This window comes from Trichosurus vulpecula, chromosome 1 (assembly GCF_011100635.1).
Source record: "Trichosurus vulpecula isolate mTriVul1 chromosome 1, mTriVul1.pri, whole genome shotgun sequence".
Taxonomy (NCBI): domain Eukaryota; kingdom Metazoa; phylum Chordata; class Mammalia; order Diprotodontia; family Phalangeridae; genus Trichosurus; species Trichosurus vulpecula.
Window position 1 is genome coordinate 177,349,601 of NC_050573.1, and position 20,409 is coordinate 177,370,009.

The following is a 20,409-nucleotide window of genomic DNA, read 5'->3' on the forward strand; positions in this document are numbered from 1 at the left end:
TTCCTTCTCCAGCTCATTTTACAGATGAGGGACTGAGGCAAACAGAGTTAAGTGACTTGTCCAGGGTCACCCAGTTAGTGACCAGATTTGTACTTAGAAATATTTGTACTCGGACTAAGTCAGTCTTCCTGACTCCTGGCTCTTCTATGCACTGCACAACCTAGCTGCCCATTTAAGTGCCTACTATGTGCAAAAGACCTCCTGCTCTTGGGATATAAGATAATAATTAAGATATACACTCTGACTTGATGGAACTTTTAGTCAGAAGGAATATCCTAATATAGTAACATGCAGTATTATTCAATAATCATAATGCAAAATAGAATTAAATGATATGAACATAAACTAGACACCAAGTACTTTGCTGTTTCTAGGAAGGGAAAGACCAATTCTTATTGAGGAGATCAGAGTAGTTATTGTCTCATAGTGTAGAAGAAGAACGCTGGTTTTGAGTTATAGATCTTCAGTCAAGTCTTAGTTCTTATGTTTTCCACTTCTGGAATCTTGTGGGATCTTAATTTCTCTGGGTCTCTCAGGTTCCTCATCTGTAAAATGAGGGAGGTTAAACTAGAAAACCTTAAAGGTTGCCTCTAGCTCCAAATCAGTGATCAATGATCCAGTACGGAAATGGAGCTTAAGATAGGCCCTGAAAGATAGCTATGGTTTCAAAAAGATGGTAGATGGAAGGGGAGGACTTTCCAGGCACAGAGAATAACCTGAGTAGGATATGCACAAAGGATGACAAACAGATAATCCAGTTTGGCAGGCACATTTTTTTGCGTAGGGAGGAGTCATGTGAGATAAACTTGGGACAGCCAGAAGGCGATAATAGTGGCTTTTAAATCAGGGGGTTGTAACCTGGGGTCAGTATCTTTGGTTTCCTTTATAAGCTATGTATTTACTTTTACACATTTAAGAATATTTTTCTTAGAAGAGATCCATAGGCTTCATGAGACTGCCAAGAAGTCCATGACACAAAAAAGCTTCAGAATCCCTGCTTTAAGTGATGGCAGCTGGTTCTGAGTCATAATCTCCTAGGATCAAATCACAAGCAAAAGGTGCAGGAGGAAATAGAGTGGCTTATTGCATTCTCTTCCACACAGTGACTTCTGCAAATCCTGTGGAGTGGGTAAAAGTCAAGTTAACAAGCATTTATTAGGCACCTACTAAGTGGCAGAGACTGTACTAAGCTCTGGGGATACTAAGAAAGGTGGGAACTGTCCCTGCTATCAAATAGTTCATAGTCTAATGGGGGGAGAAGGCATGCAAACAACACCAACAGTTAATAGGCATGGATCCAGGAAAGGAGGATCCAGGAATAGGAAGATCCAGGAAAGAAGACTGAGAAGGAGTGGACCCAGGAAGAAGAATTAGGAGAGAGTCCGTTCCAAAATCCTGGAGAAAAGAGAGTATCAAGGAGATGAGAATAATTGAAAGGGTCAAAGCCTACAAAGATCAAGAAGGATAAGGGCTGAGAAAAAGCCACTGGATTTGGTGAGCTGGAAGCCTGAGGCCACCATGAAGCTGTGTAAACTGGTTAAGAGGCTTAAACCCAGAAAAATAAATACATAATTTTTTAAAAAGAAAAAAGAGGCTTAAACCTTCATTCCCTGGGCCAGTCAAGTCTTGAGGCAGCTCCCTTCATTTTTTTAAAGAAAAGAACCAACCTAATTTGGAGGCGAAGAATGGGGAGGAAACCTTGGCTTCAGACATCCATTTTCAAGCAGAGGCTAGTTGGCCCCTTGCTAAATAAATTATAGTGAGGATTTCTTTTGGATATGGTTGAACTAGATTATTACTTCACACTCTCAAACTTTGTGATTTGTGAAATTGTGATAGATGAGTGTAATGGAATATTATTGTGCTATAAGTAGTGCAAATGTGAAGAATTCAGAAAAAATATTGGAAGACATATGAAATGATGCAGGATGAAATAATTGGAATCATAAAAAAAGTATATTACCTGGATAGCATTTATATAGTACTTTAAGGTTTACAAAGCTCTTCATGAATACCATCTCTCTCTCTTTCTCTCTCTCTCTCTTTTTTAATATTCTCTCTTTTATCCTCGAAACAACCCCAGGAGGTAGGTGCTGTTATTACTCCCAATTTACAGAGTCAAACAAGTTAAGTGACTTGCCCAGGATCACCCAACTAGTAAGTGTGTGAGGCCAGATTTGAACTGGGGTTTTCTTGACTCCAGGTCCAGTGCTTTATCAACTATACACAATGAACACAACAGTATAAATGGAAAGAAAAACAAAGTAAAAAGCAAACTGTGAACTTATACTGGCCAGCCTTCCTCCTGGAAATGAAGAAGTGTATCTGTCTCCTTTCTTTGAAGAAGTGTCTCTGGGTATGGAGTGCTGTAAACACTATTAATGTATAGAGTGCTCCATAGATTATGCTTAACTTTTTTTCTTTTTGCAAATTTATAATAAAAGGTTTTGGAGAAGGCAGGGGAAGAGGAATTTACCTGGAAATGAGCAAAAGGCATGAATAAGTAAAGAAGGAAATAAAGTGCTTGTGGAATATTTTTGTTTGTAGAATAGAATTGTTTGCTTGGCTTTAGAGGCGAATTGTGGCTTGTCATTTTTCCATCTTCATTAAGCATAAAATATGTATTGTCGACACTAAAATCTTTACCAGTCATGTTGGGTGCTGGGTAACATGACACGTGAGCTATATACCTTATTTATTTTAGTTTTTTTTTTAAACAAAAATATTGTCCCACTCCTAGGTCCTCCCCCACTTGACTGTCTCCTCAATGCAGTCTCCCCATCCCACCCCTCCTCCCCCACTTTAGGCCCTCATAGTCACAGACATTTGCCACAGTAAGCCAAACAGAAGCAATGGGTACAAGTTTCAAAGTGGCAAATTTGAGTTTGATATAAAGAAAAACTTCTCAATGAGAACTGTACAAAATTGGAATGGATTGCTTTTTGAGATAGTAGGTTCCCCTTTACTGGAGGTCTTCAAGCAAAGACTGGATGATCACTTGTGGGGGAAAATGTAAAGCAGGGGATACATGCTCTAATATGGGTGGGGAATATGTCCTCTGAGGTCCCTTCTAACTCTTGGCTGGGATTCTAGGATTCCTCTACCTTTCAGTGATGGAATAGAACAAAATAAATCTTGTGATTTCATCAGCCGAATCAACAAGGATTTGTTAAGTGCCTGCTATGTGCTGTGTATAGTTCTAGGCACGGGAGTCACAAGGACAAAAGCAAAGTAATGCTTTAAGGAGTCTGTGTTCAATAGGAAACAACCCACGTGTAGATAGTTATATATAAACATATGCAAAGTAAATACAAGGTAACATTTTGGCAGTGGGTAGAGTTGAAAGGTGTTAACATCTGGGGGGACCAGGAACAGCCTCATGCTGAATGTTGTGTTTGAGCCGAATCTTGAAGGACGCCAGGGATCCCAAGATCCCAAGAGGCAGAAGGGAGCAGTAAGAGAGCTAACAGTTGACTTGTTAGGGCCAGGTTGTCTGCTAGTCTAGACTTTGGTACAGAGGCAACTGAGCACATGGAGCACCTTTACTGAGTCAGGGTCAGCTGGGCTGGGCTGGGCTTGTACCAAGCATCTTGTCCAGAAAGTAAATTGTAAGGAAAGAAAACCATTACTTATATGATGCTAAGGTATGGAATGAATAAGGTGCTTAAACAGAATACAAACATACTAATATTTTAAAAATCCATCTAATTTAGATTCTGGATAATGACAAAAAATTGCAAAGGAATCAAAATCCAAGTTCTTCAAGTGAATTAAATTAGAAATTAAGTGAATAGTATATTTTTCCTGAAAAAGGACTGAGTTTTTCTTTTTTCCTCAAGGAATTAAAATAATGAAGTTTTGGAGATTTTTTGCCATTTTCGTGGTAGGTATGTAACAACATCCTGTAATGTTGTGCAATGATAAGGTAAATCAACAGAAAATTAACCAGGACCACATCTGTCTACCAAACCCCACCTGATGCATTCCTGAGCAGGGAATAAAGCATTTGCACAGGAAAAGAAATTAACACCGTATTTTGAGGAAGATCTTGTAAGAAATATCTGATTAGAAATCTCTGTAAAGAAGAAGCCTGGTGTCTTTTGACTTACTCAATGATCATACACAAAGAATTTTATACTTTTGAGGACACTTTTCAGTTTATATGTCCCAAAATATTTCTTGTATTCACATATATAAAAATGCTGCAACTGGGTTTTAAAATGCTATGTGGTGGTTGGTGGGCCGCTTTCTTCACCTTCAATATGGAGCCAATCTTCTATGGTAGAATATCCATCCAGGCTCCAGGCTGACCTGAACTGCATGAGAGACTGTAAACTCTGAATTTCAGTGCTTGTCAGCGCTTGAAGGCAAGATTTCCCCCTGAAAACCACAAGGAAATAACCTAGCATTTGGAAGGATTTAAAGGTAAAAATATCACCCCCTGGGGTGCTTCTTCCTGTACATACTACTGAAAGGACTTTGGGGACAGCTAGGTACACATTGGATAGAATACCAGGTCAGAAGTCAGGAAGACTCGTCCATCCAAATTCAACTCTGGCCTGACACTGTGACCCTGGGCGAGTCACATAAGCCTGTTTGCCTCAGTTTCCTCATCTGCAAAATGAGCTGGAGAAGGAAATGGTAAAACACTCCAGTATCTTTGTCAAATGGGGTCACAAAAAGTCAGACACAAGTGAAACAACCAAACAAAAAAAAATAGGTCTTTAAAGTATATATGTGGATGTGAGCCTCCGATATGCAAAAGACCAGTGCTTTAAAATCTTAAGTAGTTATTTATTTTGACTCTGTTTATGTTGTTCTCTCATAAAGGAGTTAGTTGTTTGTTTTCCAAGATGATTGGGCTGTAGATTTATTCAAGTGGTTGAAGAACACCGATGGTCTGGTATGACACTCAGTTGGATTCTGGGCATGTCAGTCTTTATTGTGTTTATATAGACCAGGCTGATTCCATCTCTTGATGTAACAAAGCTATTTGAAAAAATGCCTAAGGGAAAACTGGAGTATGATTTAATAGATCACCCTAAACCAAATTCTCTGGTCTATGGAAATACTACCAGATCTCAGTAATAGATGTACCTGTGAAATATACACCTGTGCCATTTGTGGTAAGAACTCCTAGAACCATGTAATAACCAATATAAGTAACTTTTATCTTCAATGAAATATTCATTTTTTAACTTCTTAGCAGTATATTTTAGTTTTAATCATCACTGTTGATCAGCAAGCAAACTCCTTTGTAATTTTGATCAGTCAGTTTTCTAATAGGTATCATGTGTCTATAGAAAATAATTCTTTAAGCAATATTTGCCTCTAATGGATCCTATACAGTAAAAACTCTGCTATAATGAAGTTGACGTCGTATAAAGTGAAAATCCCAAACTTTGTCACTTGTGGCCTGGACCCATAATGGGGTTGAAGAATATTGTGTATTAATTCTTAGATCACTTTATTTTCAATCAGGGTGAGTGTATGGGCTTTGGTGTTTAGAAAGTTTGGCATTGTTTGATGGGTTCCTCTAATCTCCCTAGCCTCTCTTCTTTCCTCAAATAAACCTTCAGGCCTCCTGCCCCTTGCTCAGCTCCTTTGGAACAATCAGCTGCAAGTCAGGCTCCTTCTCTTAACAAGAAGAGTGTCAGTGGAGGAGGCATCCTCAGTGTTCTCCTGACTAACCAGATTTGTCTAATCATTAAGTGCAGAGATCGGTTTTGTAGCACAAAGGCCACTTTCAGATTTGCTGGTTCAGTTTCAGTGGAGCTCCAAAAAAAATCAGCTGTATGAGTAGGGAAGGGGGAGGTGTAATAAGGAGACCGATCATGTGAAAATGATCGGGGAACTCTATTGTACTGTATTGATTTGAGCCAGCTGTGTGACAGAGCAGTCCAGGTCAATCAGCAAGCTTCTATGAAGTGCCTACTATGTGCTAGAGACCCTACTAGGCTCACAGAAAGAAAAATCCCTGTTCTCAAGGGCACAAGGTAAAACCATCTTGGCTTGTACTAATAGGAAGGAAAGAGTGCCTGCTGTACGCCAAGCACTGCTCTAAATGCTTTACAAATATTAATCACATTTGATGCTTGCAACAACCCTGGGAGATGCATGCTGTTATTAATCCCATTTTACAGATGAGGAAACTGAGGGCTAAGAGAAATTAAGTGACTTGCCTAGGGTCACGCAGCTAATAAATATCTGAATTCAGGTCTGCCCTGACTCCTAAGTCCAGCGTTTTATGCACTGTTCTGCTTAGAGTGGGACAGGACCTTAGTATCCCATCTTGTCCACCTCCTTCTATTCATAGAGTTAATTGACTTGACCAAGGTTATAGGCCCATTGTACTCTGCTGTGGTCAGACTCTGCTGAGGCAGCTAGATGGCTTAGTGGATGGCGTGCTGGGCCTGGAGTTCACTCCTCTTCCTCCGTTCAGCAGGGCCGTCTGCAGTTGTCCTGATCTATATCTCGCCACTGGATCCAGTGAAGCTGGTGACTTTGCACAGCCTTCCCTCATTTGAATCCGATTCACTTGCAAGTCATGGCATCACCCTCCTGATGCCGTGGTCCTCTTCCAGAACGGAGAACAATCAACAACAGCTTCCTCAATTCAAATGTGGCCTCAGATACTTACTTCTGTTTGATCCTGGGCAAGTCATTTAACCCTGTTTGCCTCAGTTTCCTCATCCGTAAAAGGAGCTGGAGAAGGAAATGGCTCTCTAGCATCTTTGCCCAAAAAAAGCCCCAAATTGGGTCATGGAGAGTCAGATTTTAAATGGCTAAAAATAACAATGGTCAGACCACATCTGAAGTATTCTTTTCGGAACCGAGGGCCCCGTTAGAGAAAGGACATTGACAAATTAAAACACGTTCAGAGAATGATGACCAGTGAAATGAAGATATCGGTGTGACTCACCTGTTTCCTTGGTCCCTTTGCTGGCTGGCTGAACTTTACATTCATTAGGAGGGGTTCTTAGCCTCCTGTATGTTGGAAGTTCCCTTTGGCAGGACGATGAAGCCTATAGACTTCTCAGAATAATGTTTTAAAATGCATAAAGTCAAATCGGTAATGATAATAGCTGACATTTATATGGTACTTACTATGTGCCAGGCAGTTGGAAATCATTATCTCATCCGAACCTCACAAAGCCTGTGGCAGGTAGGTGCTATTATCATCCCCGTTTTATAGAGGAGGAAACTAAGGCAAACAGAGTCAAAGTGACTTCCCAAGACCTCATGGCTAGTAAATGTCTGAGGCTGGATTTGAACTTGGGCCTTCCTAACTACAGGCCTGGTGCTCTATCTACTGTACCACCTAGCTGCCTCATAGGATTATAAGAGAAACCAAGTATGTTGAAGTAGTTAATATTTTTAAATATGTTCTAAAAATAACAAACAAGTTCACATTCCTGAGGTTAAGAACCCCTGTTCTATATATAGTTAAGCATTTGAATGAATATTAGTCCACTTTCTCCAGCCCTACTCACCCGCAGTATAAAGATAGTCACCAAAAAATATGAAACCTTTGGTGTATTCTAGCCATCTGACCGGGAGCTTCCAAACCTGCCTTTTCTGCTTCTATGTAGGTCTCCTCCAACATTATGTTTTCTTTTATTGTTACCAAGGAAGATTGGTAAAACTGTAGGAGACTTGTGTAGCTAACCCTGATAGGGAGGGTGTATATGCAGGTCCCTCTGAAGAGTCTTAAGCGTGGGAGGGCCGGATTCATGTCAGACCTGTCAAGGACAAAACATGTGAACAGGGAAAAGAGCACCAGGGCCAAATCCTACCTTTGACACTACCTGTCTGACACGTCCCTCCTTACACTTAACCTCCTAAGACTCGGTTTCCTCATCTGTAAAATGAGGAAGATGGATTAGATGAACTCTGAGGTCCCTCTCAGATCTGGCTCTGTGCCCCGATGATTCTTCTTCTTTGCATGAGATCCTAGATTGAATTTAATCTCAGAACATAGCCACATTCTCAATTTGAGATCGGATGCAACAAATTTGCAGCAGTATTTTATGCCTTAGAAGGCCTGGATTAAAAACATGTGATATTTACTTTTGGACTCCATTCTTGATAACATAACAAATCACATCTCTCCATTCTAGCTTTTGTGGGAACCCGTCTCTCCTCTCTCCCCTTCATTCTGTTTTGCAGGTCTTTGGCCTTATATAGTATGGACTTCTCAATTGTTTATCATTGATTTGGATGTAGGCCTGAGTTATTCCAGGCACTTGCAGACTTAGGAAAAAAACAAACCAAAAATTCAGACTTAAATTCCTTTTATTTCTTTAGTGCTAATTGTTTACTCTTTTTTTTGCATTTAACAACTATTTATGAATTCAAGTCATTATGAACAAAAACATTATTAAAATATTGTTATGAGTTCAAGAGCACCAGCAACTCTGAGTTTACTTACCCAGGGTCACACAACTGGCAAATGTCAGAGGCAGGATTCAAACCCAGATCTCCTGATTCCAGGTCTGTTTCCCAAGTGTGCAGTGGAAAAACACAGCTTCTTACCTGAAGTTACAGGCAAACTGTTTGTCTTCCTCTTCTCACCCCCTGCCTCTCATTCCTGATGACTTCATGCTCGTGTGTCCTGTACTTCCCTAGTGCACATATGTGTGTATTCATGTATGAAGAACTGTAAAACACACACACACACACACACACACACACCCCTCTGCCATAGTTTTAAAAACAAAAAAACAAGTTCCTGGACTTTGGGACTTAGTATCACAGGAACACTTGGGCTATTTGAAAGTGACTCCCTTTCTGAAAACAGGAATGAGCAGAAAGAAATTTCTTGGCCCTTGAAAATACAGCCTACCAAGAGGCATGCCCCAGGGGTTGTATCTGATTTTCACTTGGGAAAGGGGCAAGAAGGGCAGCCAGTGGGGCCAGGAGGCACAAAACCTGCTGTTCTGAGAGGAGTTTGGTTTCAAAAAAGCTGAGTTTGTCAGACCAGTGGAGGCTACTCAAGGTCACCCAGGAAACACCTGCTTTTTTAGTACTTCCTTTCTGTGACACTGACTTGTTTCTGGAAAACCCTCATTCTGCAGAGTTGTCTGCCTGAAAGACAAATTTACTTCTCAAGAAAACAATTAGACTTGGCATTTGGGTAAGATACCGCTGGATGCCAGTGATATAATCCTGGCAGTCAGTCGTAAGGCATATTTGACGAGGAACATTGTTGGCATTGGCCAAGCTTCCTAGGTAATGAAGGTCAGTGCTGGCTCATGGCCTTGTGGAGCCAGGCCAGACATCACTTGCCCCCTTAGGGGTTCTGATCATTTGAGTTCAGATTAAATTCACATTAGAAATAAAACATCCTTTAACCTTACCAGATTTTTTCAGCCACAAAAGCTAGAATGGAGGGATGTGATCCTAACCTCCTCTTATCTTTTAAAGTTGTGACCTGATCACACTGCTCAAGAATTATCTCACTCTGAAAGTCTACCCTACTTCCACTAGATTTTAACAGTCATTTATTAAGGACCTCCCTTGGGCTAGGCACTGCAGATACAAAGATGAAAGCAATTCTACCAGTCTCAACCCTGAAAAACACAAAAATTAGTCTGACTCAGATCATGGATGTAGAGACAGAAGGAACCTCTGAGGCCCTGAAGCCCAATCCCCTCATTTTACAGGTGAGGAGCCTGAGATAAGATCTAGGAAGTTGACTGACTTACCCAAGGGTCACACTCTATGGAGGCTTCGGACTTGAGACACAGCGCTTTTCTCACTGTACTGCCCTGTGGTGAGTTTGCTACTGATAATATATAAACAATAAGAAATCCATACTGCAATTAGTATTATTTTATTGTTTAATATACAATATATAACATCCAATTTTTTCTAGTTTCTTTTCTTTCTTAGATTTCTAGTACCTATACCCAATTTCTCTGGTATCATGTACAGTTTAATCATCGTCACACACATATATACTGATACACGTGATAAAAGACAAAAATTCTGCATCTGACTCCCCAATATCTAGGGTTCCATGCCTTTGTCCCTATTTCTCTCCTACATCCTAGGACCATTTTCTCCCCTAAATGACCTCCTTTCTTTCCCTGTTTGATAATGATTTTAGAATCAAAGATTTAGAGCCTGAAGGGACCTTAAAAGTCATCAGTTAGCTTCTTTATTTTTTTAACTGAGGCTCAAGACGATGAAATTCTACTAAGCTGTGGGTAATCTACCTAGGAAAGGATGGTATTCTCCCTTTGCTTTAGAAGTGGAGTGAGGAAGTCCCAAGCACTTTCTTTAATTGTGGCACAGCAGTAAAAAAGAAAGCTTTTGAGGATGATCTCTGGCAATACTAGGACTTCAGAAACAGCTGGAGGAGAGGACTTGTCCATCCTGGGGTAGAGATAAGAAAAGACTGAAGGAAAGGTTCAGGGTATATAGTCTAACCCAAGAGGTTTTTAACCTTTGTGTCCTGGACTCCTTGGGCAGCTTGGTACTGCCTATGGACCCACTTATCAGAATAATGGTTTTAAATGCATAAATTAAAATACATAGGAAAACCAGTTATTCAAATATGCAAACAAAAAAGAATCAAGTTCACAAACCAGGTTAAGAACCTTGATCTAGTCTCAATAGGGATCCATGTTCTTAGATAGATGGCTCCAGGTCCTAGGCACAGCCTATTTTTGACGTAGGGAACAAAGAAAAGAAAATGAGCAAGGGGACAAGGATCCAAAGAACGGTGGGTGTACAAATGTTTAGATGCCATTCTGTCCATTTTCAAAAAAAATGATCCCAAATTTCAGTCTGGCCCTAAATCAGTTAAGGATTTTGAATGACCCTGTTTGTAATAGTAAAATTTATTAAGAGAAAAAGGAAGACTTCATTTTGGACTTATCTGAACTGCTTTTTTTTGAGGGATTGCGGCCATTCAAACTATCATCAAAATGTCCTTTAAAATTCAAAAACAAACAAAAAATACTGTTAAATGTTTATTTGAAGTTTAAAATTATTAGCCTGTTTATTTTAATTGAAGTAATTATGTGTATTTATGATAGCCCTTTGAGCCCCTTCATATAATCAATATGAATAAATTTCTGCCAAATTTTTAGGGCTTGAAATACAGCTACTATTTAAAATTATTGTAGGAGTTTATAGCTATCTTACTTTTATGACATCCTGTAATTTATTTGATGCCAAGTAACTAATAATGACATTGTTACTCTGAGGCAGAAAAAAATTTTTGCAGTCGTTTGTGTTACCAAACTTGTGATTCAGTTCCACAGAGCTTTAAAAAAAAAAAAACAACTCAACTATATACCAGGCACTTTGCTAGGGCCTGTGTTTGTAAAGACAAAAAGGACAAAGTCTACACCTCAAAGAGCTTCCATTTTCCTAGGGCTAAGAAAACCTTGTAGTGACTACTAGATCCATTGTTTTATGGGCAGCACCTTCCATCAACAAGGTTAAAAAAATTACTCAAGAGGAAAGGAATTTAGGTTAGGGGAAAACTTTGGAGCCCTGAGGTACAGCCAGTTATCTGGATCAGCAAGGGGCCTGGACAAAATTTACTGCTGCTTTGGGACCTAGGGAATTTAACCTTTCTCTGCTTTCTCCTCTTCCTCCGACCTCACTGCAGCCTGGCAAACTAGCATCACATATCCTAGAGAGTTTCTTGCTCTCTTTTAAATCCTGCTATTTGCTGAGATTTTTATAATAGGTTTGGTCTCCAGATATAAAGATAAGCTGATTTTTATTGCATTGTGAACAAGTGTCATAATATTTGGAAAGATAAAGTAGAGCTCCTGGACCAAAAGCCTCAAGCTTAACCCCAAGCCTATAGTGTTTAAAGCTCTTTCTCTTTATTTTTCTGGAGATGCACATTTCTAGTTGCTTGATCAAATAAATCATTGTCCTTTACTGTCTTATGGTTACAAGGGAGAAAACTCAGTACAGTTTCAGAGTCTAAATGATGTTCAAAAGTATCTCATTAAACCTTCAGAATGTTTGAAGAGAACAGTTAGACTACTAGTGAATAAATTGATTATTGCAATTTACACAAGCATGTAGGTTATTCATACATTTTACTTGGCTTCAGGCAAGCATTTCATTTGGCCTGAAAGCTTTCCCATACTCCTTCAAAACATCATCTGACCTATCCATGACCCTTTGGAGTAATGTCAAACTTCTAGATATAGAACAATGAAATAGTAGGCTTGGAATCCAGAAGATCTAGAATCTTGATCCCTATCTCACATATAAGAAAAAGTATATTCCAGGCATGGAGGATACCTTATTATGCAAAGGCATGGATCAGGACAATAGATAGAATGTTGTGGATAAGTGACAAGAAGTAGGTCAGTTTGTCTAGAATGTAGAATGTGTGAAGCATAACAAAGTTCAGTAATGCTGGGAAGGTAGTCTAGAAACCAGTTGTGAGGGGCTTTATATGGTGAATGAAGGAGTTGATATTTTATCAAGCAAAAAGAGAGCTTATTGAGCAGGGTAGGAAGTAACATGGTCAAGACTCGAGTTTTAGGAATTTTAATTTGCCAGCTGTGTGGAGGATGGATTTGGAGAAGGGAGAGACAGATGACCCATTAGAAAACTGTTAAAATACTCCAAGCAAGAAGTGGTGAAAATCTGAACTAAAGTAGTGTCCGCATGAATAGAGAGAAGGGTATGAATGTAGGAGAGGTGATGGTAGAATCAGTAATATGCGGCAAGTGATTGGATGTGGGACTGGGGAAGAATTATGAGTAGAAGATGACTCTGGGGGTTGTAAATTTCAGTGACTAGAAAGGTGATGGAATCCCTTGATGCAAACAGAAGAGTTAGCAAGGGAAGAGAGTATGTTGTGTTTTTGATGGGTTGAGTTTGAAATGCCTATAGGGCATCTGATTAGAATGCCCAGTAGTCTGTTGGTGACTTGAACCCATATGGGACACTAGATCCAAGGGTGATCTGCAAAGAAAATGATCAGTGAACAAGCTATCTATGAATCATGGGAGTTAATGAGGTCACCAAAAGAGTGTGTCTATATAAAGAAAAGAGGGCCCAGGGGAAAAGCTTGTCTTGGTTTACTGAGAAACACAGTGGTGAAACATTCTGACAGATTGTTTGTAGCCTTACTGCTTGGGAAATGTTGGTTTCTCCTTGGATCTTCTCTGCTGTTCCTAGCTAGGTCTTTCAAAAGTACAGCCTTGTCTGGCAGGTTCATATACAGAGATGTTACAGGAGCAGCTTCTGATTAACTGACATGTTACTTCATCAGGTCTGTGATAAGGCTTGAGTTTATTTATATACATTTGGGCCATGTCTTTATTTTGTATCCCATCGGCGGTGATAGTGTTCTAAATGGAACTGAGATGGCTAGAATCCTGGATTTGGAAGCCAGAAAGCCTTGTATTCAAATTCTCCCTCACACACTTACTAGCTGTGTTGAACCCTTGACAAATCACTCCCTGTGCCTCATCATTTATAAAAGGATGAGATCAGACTTGATGGTGTCTAAGGTCTAAATCTGTTTCTATATTCTCCTAATCCTTGAGTTTCCTCTGGTGGAGATCAGAGAGCTCCATGTTTTCACGCTGTTGAGGCAATTCGTCTTTTTGTCTTCATCTTGGAAGGCTTCTTCCTCCCATCAGCCACCTTGTTGACAAGGAGTTATATTGAATTATTTCTTTGACACTCCCTTCAAGGTTCATTTTAGGTTCCACCTAATATAATTCTCCATGAAGCCTTTTCTAATCCCCTCTGTTGTTAGAGCTCCCTCTTTCCTCCAGGTGGCTTGGCATTAACTTATCAATGCCCAAGTTAATCATGACACATACACACAGACACATTCATGCAGGCTCACTGCACACACCCAACAGAATGTATGCAACTCTTCAAGAGAAGAGACTGTTTCATTTTTTATCACCTCCCATAGTGTGTGTACATGGGGAATGCTTGGTAAATGCTTGTTGTATCTCTGGTGTCTTTCTCAAGTATCTAGGTTTCTCTCTACTGCAACAGGCTAAGCTTGGACTATCTCTAAGAAGCATAATTTCCTTGAAGGATTGCTTCAGCTGGCTTCCTCTTTGTCAGTCACAGTAATACCTCCCATTTTTAAAGAATTTAAGGATTTCAAAATGCCTTCCTCATCAGGGTCCTGTGAAGGAAGTTTTTGTTTTTGTTGTTGTTCAGTTGTTTTAAGTTGTGTCTGACTCTTTCATGACCCTATTTGGGGTTTACTTGGCAAAGATACTGGAATGGTTTGCCATTTCCTTCTCCAGCTCACATTACAGTTGAAAAACTGAAGCAAACATGGTTAAGCAACTTGCTTAGTGTCACACAGCTAGTAAGTGTCTGAGGCCAGATTTGAATTCACAAAGATGAGTCTTCCTGACTCCAAGTCCGGCTCTCTCTCTCTCTCTCTCTCTTTCTCTTTCTCTCTCTCTCTCTCTCTCTCTCTCTCAACTTCCTACCTGGAGAATTTACATGTACATATATAAGTAGGTACAAAATTTATACTAGGTAAATACAAAATTGATACAACTAGTATCATAATGGATAAAAGGCCAGGTCTAGAGTCAGGGAGACCCATCTTCCTGAGTTCAAAGATGGCCTCAGGCACTAGCTATGTGATCCTGGGCAAGTCACTTAATCCGGTTTGCCTCAGTTTCCTCATCTGTAAAATGAACTGGAGAAGGAATGGCAAACCACTCCAGTGTCCTTGCCAGGAAAACCCCAAATGGGGTCACAAAGAGTCAGACACAACCGATATGACTGAACCACAACACATGTAAAATTATCCTATGCATCTATTTATCAGTTCTTTCTCTGGATACAGATAATGTCTTTCTTCATATATCCTTTATAGTTATTTTGGGTATTTATAATAGTCAAAATAACTTATTCACTTGGTCCTTCTTAAAACAATATTGCTGTTACTGTATACAAAGTTCTCTTGGTTTTGCTCATTTTGCTCTTATTTTTCTTGCAAGTCTTTCCTTGTTTTTCTAAAATCATTGAGCTCATCATTTCTTATAGTAGATTTCCCTCACAATTGTATACCACAACTTGTTCAACTATTCCCCAAATTGATGGGCATCCCTGCAATTTCTAGTTCTTTGCCACCACAAACAGAGCTGCTATAAACATTTTAGAATATACAGATTCTTTTCCTTTTTCCCTAATCCTCTATGGAAATAGACCAAATAGTGGTATTGCTGGGTCAAAGGATAGAAGTAGCTTAATAACTCTTTGGGATTAATTCCAGATCGTTCTCCAAAAGGTTGGATCATTTCACATTTCCACCAACAATGAATTAGTGTCCCAATTTTCCACATCCCCTCCAACATTTGCTGCTTTCCTCTTCATTCATTTTTTAGACAATCTGATAGGTATCAAATGATATCTCAGGGTTGTTTTAATTTGCATTTCTCTAATCAATAACAATTTAGAGCATTTTTTCATGTGGCTATAAATTGTTTTAATTTCTTCATCAGAAAACTGCCTGTTCATATCCTTTGACTGTTTATCAATTGGGGAATGACTACTATTCTTATAGATTTGACAGTTCTTTATATATTTGAGATATGATATCTGAGAAACTTCCTATAAAAAATTTCCCCAATTTTCTGCTTTCCTTGTAATCTTAGCTATATTTGTTTTGCTTGTGCAAAAACTTTTTTATTTAATGTAATTGAAGTTATCCATTTTACACCTAACTTTGCTTCCTATGTCTTGTTTATTCATAAATTCTTTGCCTATCCATAAGTCTGATAATATATTCCATGTTCTTCTAATCTTCTTATAAAATCTCTTTATATCTAGGTCATGTATCCATGGTAAATGGTATAAGGTACTGGTCTATGCCCAGTTTCTGCCATACTGCTTTCCAGTTTTCCCAACAATTTTTACCATATAATGAATTCTTATCCCAAAATCTCAAGTCTTTATACTTGTTAAATACAAAGGTTATGCACTTGTTAAATACAAAGGTTATAATATTTATTTACTGCTGTAAATTGTTCTTGACTTTTCTTCCAAATGACTTTTATTATTTTTTCTAATTCAGTAAAAAAGAAATTGTTTAGGTAAAATTGTCATTTTTATTATATTGGCCCTGCCTACCCATGAACAATTAATATTTCTCCAATTATTTGTGTCTGATTTTATTTGTATAAAAAGTTGTTTTGTAATTTTGTTTACATAGTTCCTGGGTTTGTTTTGACAGGTGTGCTCCGAAAACAGTATGTTTTTAAAAACAAAGAAGGGGAAAAATCAGGATCAGTTGACCAGTACATTGAAAAAGTCTGAAAATAGGTGTAATGTGCCACATTTGTGTATCTTCTACCTCTCACCTCTGCAAAAGGGTGGGTTGGGAGTATTAATTTTGCAACATTCAGTTTTGATGTATGTGTATGTGGTTCTTTACATTTACATTGTTGTAGTCATGTATATTGCTTTCTTGGCTTTGCTTATTTTATTATACTTCAGTTCATACAGAATTTTCTGTGCTTCTGTATTAATCATATCTGTCATTTCTTACAGAACAGTAAAATTCCATTACATTTATGTACTACAATTTATTCAGCCATTCCCCAATCAATGGGCACCTGCTTTTGTTTTCAATTCTTTGCTCTCACAAAAAGTGCTATTATAAATATTTCAGGGAGTATGAAGACTTTCTTATAAATGGCTTCCTTGGGGTATAAGTCTAGTAACAGTCAAAGGGCATGGACATTGTAATTTTTTTTAATTGGCCTCCACAACAGTTGTACTGGTTTGTGGGTCTACCAACATTGCACTAGCATGCCTATTTTCCTTCCCACAACTCATCCAACATTGACTACTCCTATCTTTTGTCATCTTTGCCAGTTTGCAAGGTGGGAAGGGAAACTTCAAGGTTGTTTTGATTTTCATTTCTCTTATTATTAGTAATTTGGAGCATTCTTTCTTGTTGTTGTTAATAGCTTGCAGTTCTTTTGAGAACTGTTTGTTTATATTCTTTAACCACTTACCTATTGGGGAATAGCTTTAATTATATTGTGGAATATGTTGGTTAAGCCTAATTTCTGCCAGATTGCTTTCCAGTTTTCTAGTAGTTTTTATCGAATAGATTATTCCTAAGTAAGATGTATATGTGTGTGCATAAATATTTATATACACATATATATGAGCAATTACATAGTTGTTTGATAACTTTTTCTTTGATCTCTCTCTCTCTCTCTTAACGCGCGCACGCGCACACACACACACACACACACACACAAATACAAATAACAGCACCATAGAAGCAGTGACAGAGTGAATTGAGTGTTAGGCTTTGAGTCTTAGAAGATGTGGGTTCAAATCCTACCTCAAACTTTTACTAGCATCATATTGAGTCATGACATTTAACCTCTGTGCCTCAGAGTTATTACACTCTCTTCAAATTCCTCATAGCAGTATCTGTACCTCTTTTTTTTCACTTACCACATTCTGCCTGGTATCATTTTTCTCTTTATGCATGTATTATATCTTCCAGGTGGTAAATACCTTGAGGGCAGGATCTGTATCTTAAAAATAATGAAAGTTTACAGTATTTAAGGTTTGAAAAGCATTTTCTTCCTCATATCCCTTTGACGTAAATATTCCAAGTATCATCCCTAATTTCACGGATGACAAAAATGAAAGTATAGAACCTTACACCATAGTTTATTTCATATACTTTCTTCTGGTCATCAGTGAAACATTAATATTCTGGTTAATGATGAATGTAAAGAAGCAGGTTCCATCTCTTATTTCTAATTTTTCTCCTTTATCCACATTCCAGGTGTCCCTGGATCCATGCCAAATGCAACCTGGGAAGGAAACCTCAGAGCTATAAAGTGGAGCGATATGGAGCGTGAACATGGAGGCTGTCATGGTAATGTCCGTCTTTGTTTCATCTTTACTGCATTTTCTCATTAGATGTCTCAAACTCAGAATGTTTACAATAGAACTCATTATCCTCATCCTCAAACTCATCTCTCTCCTAAACTTTCTTATTTCTTTTGAGGGCTCCTTCTTTACCACCATCCTTCAAGTTACCCAGGTTCTCTGTCTCAGTCAACTTCACCCTCACATTCTTCACTCATTCCCCACATACATTTAATTCAGATCTTATCATTTCTACCTCCTCAACACCTCTTTCATCCAACCCTTTCTATTCACAAAGCTACTACCTTAATTCAAGATCTCATCACATTTCATGTTAGATTACTGCAAGTCTCCTTAATTGTTTCCTTCCCTCAAATCTCTCCCCTCTCCATTCCATCCTCCACATAGCTAGCTGCCAAAGTAATTTTCATAAGACACAGGTCTGATTCTCCTACTCAATAAACTACAGTAGCTGTCTCTAGCCTCAGAGATTCAAATATAGGCTTATCTATTTGGCATTAAAACCCTCCACAACCTGGCACTCTCCTACTTTTTCCAGCTTACTACACATTACTCCCTTCACACACCCTATGGTCCAGCAAAATTAATCTTCTTACTGTTCCTCACATATGACATTACATCTCCTATCTCTCTGTCTCATGCTTGGAACTCAGTCTCTCCTCACCTCCCTCTTAGAGTCTTCAGTTTGCTGAGAGATTCATCTCAAATACCACTTTCTACACAAAACCTTCTCTGATTCCCTCCAATCACCAGTGTCTTATACTCAAAAGGCCCCTTGTGTCTATTTAGTATATACCTATCTATGTACATGTTGTCTGTCTACATATATGTTGACTCCTTAAGGGCAGGAACTGTTTCACTTTTGTTTTTGTGATCCTAGAACCTGGCACATTGCCTAACACTGTTGGGATTCAATAAATGCATATTAATTCCTTGATTGATTGATGATAATATAGACATTTTATAATATAATATGTAGATCATATCTAATATGTGATATTAATATATAATATATAAATATAATATGAATTTATATAAATGTAAAATACATCATTTATATGTATATTATGCATATAAATAATACATTTTATATTTATATAATTATATTTATTTTTTATATATGTGATGAAATATATAATTATAATAGAGACAGAATATAGTTGATTATAATAGAGACATTTTGTATGTAAGTAAAGTGTGCCTTTTGATATATTTACACAGATGGGGTTTGTAGCAAAAAGCACCGGAGTGTAGGTGTTAGAAGAACTGAGTTACCATTCAATGCCTTTGGACCAACCTATTCATCACTCTTAATTCATAGTTTGAAAAGACAGTCTCTAAAGGCCTTGAAGTCCTAGTGAGATACCAGGAAAATACTGCTTCACGTCATTCTTCTCCTTGGATGTGTATACTTACAGATGATTACGATTAATCAACTGCTTGCTTCTTAGATACATGATTCATTTGCTGTTCTTTTCCTTCCTCTCTTGTTCTCTGTAGGTTGTACATAGTGGTTAGGGTGGGGCACGGGTGGAGGGGAAAATAAGAGATCCAGTTCCTTTCTTTTCTGCCACACTTCTTGATCTAGCCAATCAAAAAGCCCTTCCCCATGCTTATTAACGACTTTTCTTTGTTCCCCTAAATGACAGGAACTCCCTTCCTTTAGTCACTTCCTTTGTGGATCTTTAGAATAGGATATGTGCTTTGAAAGATGCCTGTGTGAGCCTCTTGGCACAGGATGATGTGATGCCTGTGGCACATAGGGTTCCTTGGAACTAGCTTTGTTTATGGCATTGGGAGAGGGAAAGTTTGGGAATTAGGAACAGTGAAGAAGGGGCCCTTACATAACCAACTAAACAGAGAGGGAACATCATTGCTGTTTCTGTTCCGAATATTAATTTTGGATTTCATGTGTGCGTGTGCGTGTGCGTGTGTGTGTGTGTGTGTGTGTGTGCTTAACATCCTCCATATTTACTCTTTAATTTCCTCAAGTTAAAAGATGGCCTTTATTTTGCCTCCCAATTTAGTTTCCTTATTCCTGTTATTCACACCTGCTAGTTCCCTCATCCCACCCCACCCTGCCCTATCCTCTCCTTTTTCTTCTCTCTCCTCTCCACCACACTCTTATTCCAAACCAGCCTTACCTCTACTCAGACTCACCTGCTAGGTAACCTCCTAACTGCCACTTCTGTTGAACCCTGAGAAACTCTGATAGATTGTGAAAACCACACCCTGACCCTTAACCATTTTCTCACGTCACAAGAACTGGTCATCCCCAACAGACACAGAGGAACCTTCTACAGCCTGCCATAGAAGTCTTGTCTTCTCTTTCAACCCTAAGCTCAAAGAGAGAACAGAGAACACTAGACTGCTCCTTGCTTCCTAGAACTCTTTCTTGTTGTTCAGTCATTTCAGTTGTGTCTTATTCTTCATGACCCCTTTTGGGATTTTCTTAGCAGAGATACCTGAGTGGTTTGCCATTTCCTTTTCCAGTTCATTTTACAGATGAGA

The 20,409-nt window shown here is 38.7% G+C and overlaps 1 protein-coding gene across 2 annotated transcripts in view; it reads left to right on the forward strand.

The window, feature by feature from the left end:
- LOC118858206 (N-acetyllactosaminide beta-1,6-N-acetylglucosaminyl-transferase-like) overlaps positions 1 to 20,409 on the forward strand; it is a 74,367-nt gene that overhangs the window by 44,965 nt on the left and 8,993 nt on the right. For both annotated transcript variants that reach the window (XM_036768704.1, XM_036768696.1), the window contains exon 2: positions 17,792 to 17,884. In XM_036768704.1, the coding sequence (XP_036624599.1) occupies positions 17,792 to 17,884 (93 nt within the window). The remainder of the gene's footprint in view (positions 1 to 17,791; positions 17,885 to 20,409) is intronic.